The sequence below is a fragment of the Lytechinus variegatus genome, chromosome 16 (assembly GCF_018143015.1).
Source record: "Lytechinus variegatus isolate NC3 chromosome 16, Lvar_3.0, whole genome shotgun sequence".
Taxonomy (NCBI): Eukaryota; Metazoa; Echinodermata; class Echinoidea; order Temnopleuroida; family Toxopneustidae; genus Lytechinus; species Lytechinus variegatus.
This window is the reverse complement of record NC_054755.1, coordinates 5,054,996-5,068,045: the sequence shown is the minus strand read 5'-3', so window position 1 is coordinate 5,068,045 and position 13,050 is coordinate 5,054,996. Positions and strand designations below refer to the sequence as shown.

At 34.6% G+C, this 13,050-nt stretch overlaps 1 protein-coding gene across 3 annotated transcripts in view; it reads left to right on the top strand.

Moving 5' to 3' along the window:
• LOC121430396 (phospholipid scramblase 2-like) overlaps positions 1 to 13,050 on the top strand; it is a 37,886-nt gene that overhangs the window by 15,389 nt on the left and 9,447 nt on the right. For 2 of the 3 annotated variants that reach the window (XR_005972026.1, XM_041627682.1), the window contains exons 4-7: positions 413 to 490; positions 1,004 to 1,133; positions 2,608 to 2,782; positions 3,484 to 3,645. Coding sequence is in view for 2 of the 3 variants with exons in the window: in XM_041627682.1 (XP_041483616.1) it covers positions 413 to 490; positions 1,004 to 1,133; positions 2,608 to 2,782; positions 3,484 to 3,645 (545 nt within the window). In the remaining variant the exon portion in view is untranslated. Of the gene's footprint in view, positions 1 to 412; positions 491 to 1,003; positions 1,134 to 2,607; positions 2,783 to 3,483; positions 3,646 to 8,506; positions 8,739 to 13,050 lie in introns of those variants that run through there. The other variant, XM_041627683.1, reaches the window with a different exon arrangement.

Genomic DNA, 13,050 nt, shown 5'->3' with positions numbered 1-13,050 from the left:
CGATCTCGGAAAGAACCCTTAATGAAGCAACAGGATGACACAAATGTACAAACACGCCCGATCTATTCCCTCGTCTTCGTTTCTAATAGCACGCCATATCAAACCATTGCTCACTGTTCGTTCATCTTTTGGGTTATGTCAACCCTTCGCTCTACATGTACCATTGCTCTTTGCTTGACATGGGAAGGGGACAAATCTATTAGAAACCCCATTCATGTATACCTGTACTATCTACACAGCCTTCATGTAGACAACATGAAAAAACATTGTTTTGTCTCAAATTACCAGTTTTAGGAAATTTTAGGAAATTTTCTTTTGTTATGACACTAATTTGCTGAAACTCCTTAGCACCCTGTAAAGCCAGCCTTGGAACTTGACTGAAGTATTTTCATTTGTTTTGATTATTTTTCAGCTTTCACTGGTTTTGAAACTGCTAACAAGTATGAGATCAAGAACACGGTCGGACAGCAAGTCTACTTTGCGGCAGAAGGTAAGCAGTTTACCTTTATTATGTATCATTATCTGTCCTGGAATTTAGTCACTATGGTGAAATGCTCAGTTTTGACATATTGAATGTGTTTTTGGAGCATTTGATTTAGTGCAGAATCTGCAAAGATAACCCTCCTGGTTTCATCTTGGGGCTCCCACATGTTAAAGATACATGTCAGTTGTAATTATGATTAAAAATAAATTTGTACCAAATCAAATATGGCAATTAAAGAGTATTTATGTGTGAATAAAAATCTATACAAAGGATTGTAAAAGAAAGTGTGTAAATTGCTTAAAGAAATTAGCAAAACAAGCATGAAATTAATGTCAGGTATTTTCCAAGAAGTAATAATACACTGTCCCACATACTGTACTCATCTGTGATGGCCATTTTCAGTGTGATCATTTTCATCTTGGATGTAATAATTTCAACTAATACAGTTATTGTACATGTATTTTTAACCCTTACCATGTCCATTATCAATTTTGAAATATTTCTGCGTCCTTTTGACAGACAGCGATTGCTGTACCAGAAATTGCTGTGGAAAGAGCCGCTGTTTTGACATGAAGATTCTTGACAACACGCAACGAGAAGTGATTCATATAGAGCGCCCTCTAAGGTGTACTACCTGCTGGTGTCCCTGGTAAGAAGAATATCCAGGAACAATGATTTTCAATGAGAATGTGTTGGGTGTTCATAGACAGTCAGGTGACTGCTGTATCTCTATGGGTCTGCTTGATATTATTTTTACTTACAGTCTACCACAGGAGACAGGTTAACCTGTCTATAATGACCACCCAAAGGAAACACAAAATGTGACTTTAATCGACAGGTGGCTGCCATGGACAGGTTCTTACACAATCTGCGTCCATGGGAATCAGTTTTAGTGGTCACTATCGGCAGGTGGCTGGTATACACAGATTCTTGTACACACCATGTGTTTCCAAAGGAATCAGTTTGAATTTTAGTGGTCACTATTGGCAGGTGGCTGGTATAGACAGGTTTCCACCATTAGACCCACCTCAACACCTTCCTGGAAAAACTGCAATTCACCAACCTGTTGTGTGAGATGATTTAAAGGGCAAGGGGACAGGAGTGTTGTATTATTTATTGAAGGGATGGTCCGGGCTGAAAATATTTATATCTACATACATAGAGTAGAATTGACTGAGCAAAATTTTGAAAATTTCATCAAAAACGGATAACAAATAATAAAGTTATTGAAGTTCAAAGTTTAGCAATATTATGTGAAAACAGTTGTCATGAATATTCATTAGGTGGGCAGATGATGTCACATCTCCACTTTCCATTTTCTTATGTTATTACATAAAATCATAATTTGTTCATTATTTCATACTTGTGTGAATAATATGTCACCCTTATAATGAAATAAGTTGCAGCAATAAATATCTAATGCACTAAATCAGTTGTCAATCCAATTTTTCTAGTTGCTCGAGGAAAAAAAAATTGAATAAACCTAATTTCATATGATAAGATACAAAAGAACAAGTGGGGATGTGACATCATCAGCCAACCAAATGAATATTCATGACGACTCTTTTCACAAGATATTGCTAGACTTTAAAATTCAATAACTTTGTTATTTTTTATCCGATTTTGATGGAATTTTCGGCATTTTGCTCAGTGAGTTCTACTCTACTTATAATTAAAGCTATAAATACTTTTAGCCCAGACTATCCCTTTAATGTTACGTACCTTGACATAGGTTTCAGCCACTTGGTGGCTGCTCCTGTCAGCAAGAATCCCATTTACCATCATTTTCTTTCTAACCCTCCCAATTCTGGGGAAAGTTTCATGAAAATGGTCTGCATTGGCAAGTTTGTTTTTATCCAACAATGTCCATAGTAACAATTTTTACATCTACTGAATGGAGTGTATGCTCCCCAGACAATCTAATCCAAGGTGAGTTGTCAGATCTGACAACTTGTCAGACGACAGATGTTGATGAAATGGTTGTGCCATCTTGAAAGTTGCTGTTAGATTTAACATGTTGCAAAAGCTGTCCAAAGACAATTGACATTGTTTTTGTTGAGCATCCCACATTATTTTTCACTCAGACTTACTAAATTTTTTGTATTTGTTTCTCCTGATGATAGCTGCCTCCAGACCATCACCGTTAGCTCGCCACCAGGTACCGTGATTGGCTACGTCAACCAATCCTGGAGCATCTGCTTTCCAAAGTTCGCCATTCAGAATGAGAACCACGAAACCATTCTGCGCATCGATGGACCGCTCTGCCAGTGGAACTGCTGCGGAGATGTTGAATTTGATGTAAGTCGTGTATACCATTTAAAAAAGTAGTCATTTATATAACTGTCAGCCAAATATCTACATATATGAGGATTCAGAAAATGATGTTGATAACAATTCCAAAAGATTGATCATGTTTTAAACGTCTCTTACAAATAGGACAGAAGACTAAAAGAATATCCCAGGTTGGGCTCTCAGGTTTAATAGTCCAGATTGGGCATTGATTTAGGGAAGCGATATTTCCCATAGCTTTCCCAGAGCTCTGTATCAAGGTGGAAAAATGAAGGGATTGTCTCTGTGCTTGGGAGTCACTCGCTCTACATTAGCTTTTGGAAAGTTACCTTTCCTAAATCAACCTCCAGTCTAGGCCCTGTCTTACAATGAGTTGCTATTGATCCGTTCATTCACAACTATGAAACGCCAGCAGCACCAAAACCTGAAATGCATGTTCGAAATGTTTTTGAGATATGATGTATACTCATACATTCATTGTTCTATTGACATTTCATTCTGCTCCACTTTGTTTACAAAGGACATTACCTAACTTTCCTGTAAAAAAAACAATGTCATTGATAGATTTCCATGTATAGCTGATGTTTATTGGATCAATCACAAGTCTTTGTAAGACTGAACCTTGGACTATTATTAGGGTTGAGGCAACCTACTATCATCCATACATGCAATGTATATAAAATTCCCAATTGACCTTTGACCTCTACCAGGTGATGTCTGCTGACGGTAGTTCAAAGGTTGGCAAGATCTCCAAGCAATGGACTGGATTCATCAAGGAAGCTTTCACCGATGCGGATAACTTTGGTGTTTCCTTCCCAATGGACCTCGACGTCAGGATGAAGGCTGTTACCCTGGCTGCTACCTTCCTCATTGTAAGTCTCACTCATTCTCACTTTCCCTTTTTTACATTAATGTGTATTCTAAGTTTTATATGTCTAGCTTCCTCCTTGTAGATGTAGGGCTTTTGTCTTCACCTCTCTCTAACGGTTACCATCAGTGCCATTGTTGCTTCATCAGGGTTGATTGGGTACCGAAAGTCGGAGCCCCATTTTGTGAGGACTTCTAGCAGGAATCTTTATCAGTGATTTTTTTTCTTGTCCAATCCTCTAATTTATGGGGCCTCATTTTATAACAAGGTACAACTATTGTAATTTTGCCATTATGGCAACTGCCATGGTAACAGGGCTCAGCAGCCAATCAAATCAATGTTTCCTTTGAGGTTACCATAATGGCAAGTACTAGCAGACAATAGTTGTAAATTCTTTATGAAATTGGTCCCTGTTCTACAACTAATCATTAGAGGGTGTGAAAGCTGCTTTGAATTTCTGCTTGAAGTGGGAAACAAATTTCTTTCCTTTTAGTAGTCAGAGAATGATGAACAAGGATCTGATAAGTGCTGACTATCATAATCTTGGCTTTAATTTTGGGGCTGAAAATTAATTGGGATGATCATTGGTCAATAGAGTCCAAACTTGTTTCTTTCCCAATGAAAAGTAGTGCTCTCTATTAAGTCTGTCAAGGAAAAAAAAAGCCTTACTGTTGCTTCATGGAAGACCTAGCTGCAAGGTATAGGAAAGCCATTTATTCTGCGAGAACCTGGCCAGATATGGATTTAGACACTGGACACAAAAGCAGACGACCTAACTAGCATTTTCATTATCCTTGCTTAGGCTGGCGGGATAGATTTGACATTCAGCATGCAAGAATTTGAGGTGCTTGTGTACATGTATGTTTGGATGTATGCTTCAAGTAACTTGAAAACTGATTCCCAGGAGTTTTGTTGTCCTGGTGTGCGCCTCCAGATCTTTGAGGAGCACGTTTGAGGAAGAACTACTGAGATGTTGAGGAGTGCCCTTGGGAATAGTTTTGAATTAATATTTGAGTGGTTTTTCTGACTTTGATTGGATCATGCAGAATCATGAATTGCAGCACAGGATTGGTAACACAAAGATTAAACTGACTTTATACAGTTGTTTAGCATCACTTTATTGTGCGAAAAGCAATAAAGGAACAGTGTAAGAATGACAACAATACATATACATTTACAGAATAGAGAGCCCAGAACATGGTCACTTCACTGACGCAAGCAGGGCAGATTAACAAAATGTTACAGTTATATAGTTAAACTACCAAATAAGATGGAACATTCGGTGAAAGTATAATAAACTGTTAATAATCATGATTTTTAATTTGTAATTAAAGTAATTATAGGCCTGTAGATAAAATCCTTTTAGATAAAAACCAAACATTGAGAAAAAAAACGACCATGACGTATGTGGACTCATGCATTAGCATGATTACACTCTGAATTGATGTGTAAAACTTTACACTATGTACGCAGAGGAATCTGATTTTCCCATTGGACGTAATTTCTCAGCTATGTTTGGAAGATCACATAGCTTAGATCATGCAAAGTGAGACGCATAAGGCCATGATTCATCAAAGCGTATCACATTGTCGCCTGTGCATGACGTAGAGTCACACATTTTCTTAAGTTTTTGTGAAACACCCCTCGGATCTGTAATGTTCTTTTTGATATATAACAATTTTCTACCACTATTATTTCCTGTTTATGAAGTGAGGTGTGAGAAGGACGAGAGTGGATTTTGCCATATTCTTGTGGATGAATAGCCATGTAGATTGCTTTGCTGAAGGTTCATTCAATGCATTGGATTTTCATAAAAGTATTCAATTTGTAGTTAAACCGAAGAGTTCAAAAGAAAGCTACAGATCTTAAAGTAGGAAAATAGTCACACTGGATACAATAGATAACAGAAATCTAAGAAATTAATAAATAAATAATGAAAGTAATAGTAAAATAAAAAATAAAATGAAAGAAAAAAAATAGCATGATGATGTCTGAAATCTACCTTGTCCATTGCCTGTTTCTTCATTGGCATTTTGCAAAGAGGTTGAATGATATAAAAATTCCAGCATGTTTTGCCTATTGCCTGTACTACAAGCATGAACAGAGTGCACATTGTGCTGAATATGTCATTGTTGAATGCAGCCATAAACATACATCAAGAAGGCAATGTACATGAAATCAGCTTAATTGTCATGAAGGTCCTGTATGTCATACAAAATTTGTATAAGATGATGCTAAGTCAAACTTTGCAAGTGCTTAGACTCATGTTCAACATCTTGTTTCTCATCGAGTATGATATCCATTTTGAAAACCGATTGTGTTTCCAGGATCCTGTCTTACAGAGAGTTCTGATTGGTCCAATCAAGTTCTCAACCGTATGGAAATCCATCCATGTCATATTTTTTCCTACAGGAAATTTGCACAATGTCCTTTGTGAACAATGAGGAAGCACACTGAATTGCCTAGGCAATAATGAATGCATCAAATCTAAAAAACTTTTTAGAACAAATACACATTTCATTTGGTGACTTTGCTGGCTTTCCATAGTTTTTGTTGATTGGATCAATTAAAACTCTTTGTAAGACGGGTCCCAGTCACGTCTTCCATTTCAAGCTAATTTTCACTTTCATTTCTGTTTAAAACTTAGAAACATATCTGTTGTAACTGTGATGGTTTTGTGATTTCCATTAAATTTTACTATCAACATTTTTCGAGAATTTTGATTAAATCCATTTCAACTTCTTTGCTGTTCAATTTTTCCATTTGTATTGTAACCAAAGAAAGCTTACATGTATCTGTATATGTGTATTTCAATGTATATCTGATATATTTTCACAACCATAATTTTCTTTCAAGTTGTTGTTTTCTTGTATTAAGTTGGCATTTTAAAAGTTGCAGAGATTCAAAGAATACATTCACAAATATTTATTTTCTTTTAATACTTCACTTTTTATGAGAATAAAATTAATCATTTTTCTAAAACTCTACATACATGTAAATTTATCTTCTGAATGAATAATTGTTCTTGTGATTTATCATGATTATCCACATCGTCTACCATCAGTTGGTCTAATGTAGTTGGTCTACTATCACTTTAATTGTCCATTTATGATCACTTGGTCTAACCATCACTCGATCTATTAAATACTCACTTGGGTTTTGATAAACTGTCTTTCCCACATGATCAAATTTCCACTTTGTTTTCGTAATTTTTTGCACTTTGTCAAATTTGATTGATGAACAGGTCAACTAATCATGTACATGTAGAATAATAGTATTTTCTTACAACACCACTTCATGTATGTGGTGGTCCTGGCAAATTGATATATTGAGTTTGGTAAACCTTGCTATTCTGGAAATTAGAAACAATAGTGAATGGGCAACAGGCTAGAGTGGCAATTCGACCATATGGATAGAAGTTGAGCTGGTTGTATAGATGATGTAGGGTAAGACTAAAAGTGGGATGAGATCAAACTGGAATTAGATGTTTAGTGGATTTATTAAAAACCAAGTAGAATTATAGGCGGTGCTGCACTAGCCCAAGTTTGCTCAATCTTGAGATTTTAGCCCAATCAGCCCTCTTCGCGATTAATCTCGATATTCAAGAAACCCTATCTCCACCATCGCAAGAAGAGCATTCGTGCTCAAGCAAGGCATCGATGCATTATGGTCTGATTCCGTAAATAAATAATCCCCAGTAGAATCTCGAGTGTGTCTGCACCTGTGTATTAGTGGGATGATTCGAAAATAGCGTGCTTTGTTGCAAATGATCCTAAGTTGACTATATGCTTGAGATTAATCCAGCGAACTAAATTTGCAATTATTACGTCTCCATTACAAACTAAAAACTCGGGCTAGTGCAGACAGCCCTAATGTTCCAAATGGATGCACTGTGCTACACCATAACGAAAATCATCACACCTGTAGATCTACATGTTGGCAGTGTTTTCATGCGGCATCCTTTCAGTATTTTTAATGACAAATTTGTTCTAAGCCAATCAGATGCAAGGATTTCAGTAGCTTTTAACAGTCATCAGTTAAAATCACTTTTTCTACATGAAAGGCTCCCATCATCACGAGATGTGATCTTGTGATCTCACCCCCTACCGTTTGAATCCAATCCAATATCTAAATCCTTTTGAAATTAATATTTCAACCACAAAGTAGAGTTTGTTTGCTCTTTCATAAAGGATGTTAATTCCATCAAATAAAAAAAACACCATTACATGTTCTTTTTCCCTCTATTTTGTCATCTTTGAGATAAATGTTCAATCAATAAACTACTAGTCACATTCCTGATATAGGGTGTATGAAAAAAAGGGTCCTCAAGTTTCAATTCTTTTTAATATAAATTAATCGGGGGTGATGAAAATCTCTTCATGATTTGTTAGCGTTATAGCATCTGAGCGATTTGTTTTCGAGGACCATGTGTTACTGAACACAAATAAACTAAAAATGTCATTCAAATTTAAAGTTGGGACACAATCAACATTAAAAAACTTAAAGAGGTATAATGATAAAGTTTTCTGAAAGCAAAGACTCCATAGCTCATATGCACACACTTCTAGCTCATTGAAAGCTACATTTACTTGAAGTTAACCACCTCCTACACGTATATTGCTCAGCGTATTATCTTAACAATGATAATTAGTGATTGTCTTTAAGTATCGTATCATTCATATCCTAATTTAATATCAAATTATATCATTTTGGCATCACTGGTTGATAATTTCTCTCAAAATTTGGGTTTCCTGTTTTTTTATACACCCTGTACCTTTGTCACTGAATTCGCCTATTAGATGTCTTCTTTCATTTGTGTTTTTTTTTCTTCCATTCTTTGTCTGTTTCTCTCTTTTTTCCCACAGGATTTCATGTTTTTTGAGGAATCAGGAAATAAAAAGGATCAGAAAAAAGCAGGATTCTTTTAAATCCAAGAAAAAATTATTAAAGAGAACCTCATTGAAATCTAACATTCTGAATGAATAATTCTTGAAGGAAAATTATGAAAATTCAAATTTGAGTGATCATTCTATTTTACGATTATTTGTATGTTATAGAATTTTCAGGTTAAAGGGAAAATGTTGGTAATTTTAACGGATTCATTGCAAGAAGTGAATTATTCAATTTGGATATAATAAACTCTAGGTAACGTTATCAGCATAAACTATGAAAAGAAATGTATGGGCCCATCCACAAGCGTAAATAAGTCAGCATTGTCCTCAGACCATTGGGCTAATGAAATGCTTTGTAAGATCTGATGCTGGAGACGCGCCTGGTTAATGGATATGATTTTTATGAAATACCATTGAATTTTGAAACATAATTTTCTCTTGGCCTTGTACAGAGATAATGTGCATTCCATGATTTAAAAAATGGGCCTATTCCAATTTGTATATCTGTAAGGTAGTTGGAAGAATTTGAAATTTCACCAAAAGTTAAAAGTTGCACAAGATCACTGAAATTTGGATTTGCAGATTTTTTTCAAGGATTTGATGATGGTTCATGCATGCGCTTTCAACAATCATTGATGTTCAAATGGGTATTGTTAGTATAATATGCTTGCTTGTACTGTATATTCTATGGGTTTTGATATTTGGTCCATTGTAAATTTGTAACGTGTTCGGATTGCGGGAACTCAAATTCCTTCTTGCCTGTGGCATGTTGGCCAAGAAATGGATATTTTTTCCATATTTAATGTGAAATGATTTATGAGGAGATATAATGCAGGAGTATGATAAAAATTGTATCTCCTGAAATTAAAAAAAAGTCAATAGTAATTGAAGCTTGAGAGAAAGAGATAGAAAGAAAAGCAGTCATCCGATGGGCAATGTAGATTTTTTTTTACAATTTTTGGCTCTTTAGATTATATTTGGAATAAATGAAAGTTTATACAAATTTTCTTTGGACCAAATGGCAATCCCCTTTTCCATTTGTTCTATTTAATCACTGTAACTAACAAGATGTATATATTGGTGTACAATAATGGCTATTAGCTGTACAAATTTGTCTGAATGATGTTTGAATGATCTAAGGAGGAGTTCATTTGTATGCGCTCACCCCCCCCCCTTTATTTTGATTTACATGTACCGTAATCACAAATGATCATTCTAGGAGCCTTATTGGATTTTGCATGATCTTCACTGTATCACCATCACTACTTTCGCTTCATCTTTCATTTTATTCATGATGCATTTTATGTTGAATTATTTGGATGTTTTCCATGGGTGATCTTTTCCCTTATGATTATCTTGTTGTGGAAAGACAATCAGAATCTATCATAGAATATTTGCACATACTAAAATTTTATTTCAGTGATATTGTGCCAATTTGAAATCAGTCTTTGATGAATACCTCTATAGATATTGTTTATAAAAATGCTAACAATAATTGAAGTGAAACTTTGAAATATAACTTTCTTAGTTTACATTCGATTTTAATAATATTTTCAGCATTATGCTAGTTTGATTTTTCTCTATTGATTTAAATCAACATATTTCTGGAGTGTGCTTGACCTTTACTTCTAATAAAATCTATGGCAGGATATTACATAATATTGGGCCACTGCCAGTCAGTGTGACCTGAATTCACAAAGGTGTTTTTTAAAACCATTAGTTGAACCCATGGTTTATGCAAATTTCTTGTATAAATTTTGCTTATTCACCACATACATGTATATATATTAGAAAAATGTCCAATGCTGATGCATGCTTTTGTCACAATGCGCCAAAATGATGCCTGTTGCCTTATGTTATTCAGGAGTTCACTGTTTAGAATAATGAATCCATTCTTCAAACATGAATAAAATAGCGTAGTTAACCATGGCAAAAGGTGCCAATTTGGCGCACTGACAAAAGCATGCATCAGCATTGAAATTTTTTAGTATACACTTTAAATAAGCCTAATTCATACAGGATATCTGCATAAACCATGGGTTCAACTGACAGGTTTTAAATGCCACCTTCTTGAATTCAGGCCTATAAGTTTCCACATCCTGCTTTCAGGCTTTTTATATATTACTACTTTATTATAAAAAGTGACAACACCCGAAAATTCTGTTTCAAGGTTCAGATACCAAATTTATAGACAAAGCTTACATGTAAATTTTGTTACAACTTTGTAAATTATTGTTTTTTATCATCCCTAATTTGGGTGACATTCTGTAAAATATTGGCAGTACTTGACTACTTCTATATACGTACTGTGTGTTTGTACTTTGTAGATGTCATCATTTTAAGATAATCTCTTTAAACAGTACTTTTATGGGCATTGTTATAGCTTTTCATTAGAAATCAGTTTTGTAGAATTACAGTCACTAATTGTGAATTTTTAAACAGCATTATGAAAGAATCCAGTTTTATTTAAACTAGATTAATTTGAAGAAGTCTTGTAGAAATATCAAGGAACACTGAGGACGTCTAATAACTAATACCCCTTTCATAAACCCAATTATGCGGCTAATAGCAGCATAATTTGGTCGTAAAATTGGAGGAGGACCAGAGTTATCCGCATTAATTTGATGCTGCTATTATGCGGATAATAGCAGCATCGGGACAAGATTTTGAGTTTATGAACGCATTTCCAAATAATGCGGATAATTGCCATGGTGCGGTCACAAGGTCACCCTTTTCCAACACAACCGCATCGGAGGGGGCGTGTCCAGTTGTCATGACGATTTTCCGCCTTTTTCAGGACGGGCGCTCGTAAAAATAATGCGGCTTATTTTCGGAGTTTGTGAACACAATTTTTATTGAATTATCCGCATTACTCTTAGGCGGCTAATTGGAAGATAGGTTTATGAAAAGGGTATTAATATGTCCTCAATGTTCCTCTTGAGCAGTAAAACCACAGGGTTGGGGTTCACAGCCAGAATCATTATTTATAACATGTACATGTTAGTTATACAAGAAGTTGTGTTGTTACAGTGGTATTTTTAATAGGGTTTTTACTTTTCTATTGGGTTGTATTTTGTTGTACTTGAACAAGTTTTACCATTTTCATTCTTTAGGGTTACTCATTAATAAACTCAGGCTAAGAATAGGAAGGGAGTTCAACCCATTTCAAATAGCATGTTTGTTTATCCCAGATGATTCCTTGATTCCATTTATAGGGAATTTGTGGGTTACGAACAATATTTTAGTCTTGCCAACATCAAATGATCATCTCATAATAAGTAGAAATATTTACATTAGCTTAGATTTATTTGTATGCATTATGTTGAAATGTTCATCATTCATCACAGAATTAAATATATAAGGCTGAATTCACTGGCTGAGTAATGGCGAGGCTTTTTATAAATAAATTATCTACCTTATGATGCAAAACAGTAATAGTTTCTGAAATGTTATTTTTGAAAGAGGCAGGCTTGGTTTACTGACTACTGACAATCATCCAAAATGTTTTTCCTCAATGGATTAGCATCTAATAACTCAATTTTAAAGAATTTAAATTAGTATCTTGGTGAATGCACAGGTGGAAGAGGGCAAAGTCTGTGAAGTGCATGTAGTATTCAATAGTACGTAGTGTGAAGAAATATATCTCTTCAAAATAACAAATTAATAACAACTGGTTAGTTACATGTATAATTAATGTTGTGCTCTATATTTTTTTACCTGTAATTTTTTTTGTAATTACACAATGTATATCACTAAATTCCTAAGTGCATAGCGTGGCGATTGCAGCATATGGAAACAAAACAAAATTAATGACTATCTCGCAACTCTCATGCAAATGCTGAATATTTAAACATGAAAAATGTTTCATAATTAATATGCAATTTACTCACTTCACAACTCAAGTGATTTTCTCTCTCTATCGTTATAAAGTGAAAGTTGTAGATTCTGTGATCTTTGTGAATTTTCAGTTTCTTTCATGGCCTTAAATTTATAATTGATTTTTATAATACATCATATTTTATTTATTACGCAAACTGCACATTTCTTGTTAGTTGTACAATCAATTCATTAAGACTCTTGATTGAGGCAATAGAAACACAGCATATGTTTTAGTATGTATTATTGAGAATCAAACTTACCTATTACATTTTGGAATAGATGGCTGCCAAGTAAATTATGCCAAGAATCATTTAGTCTAATTATAAATATTATTTTCTCTTGTACATAGTATCAATTTCATTTTTAGGGGCAATTTATTATTCTATATTACATGTAGTTGCATCTACAGAACTTAGACCATTTTACAATTATTTCAATGTACCTATAGTGTTTAGAAGGTAACCTAGTATGCATCTGTACTCAAAAGTTGTGCGAAAAGATATTCTACAACAAGTTATTAAAATTAAGAAACTAATTTATACGGTTTTGCTCAAAAGTTAGTGAACTTCACCCCCAAACCCCTACAGAAATTTAAGCGTGCCGCTTGCTAGTAACTAGCATGCGACTAGCAGGGCGCT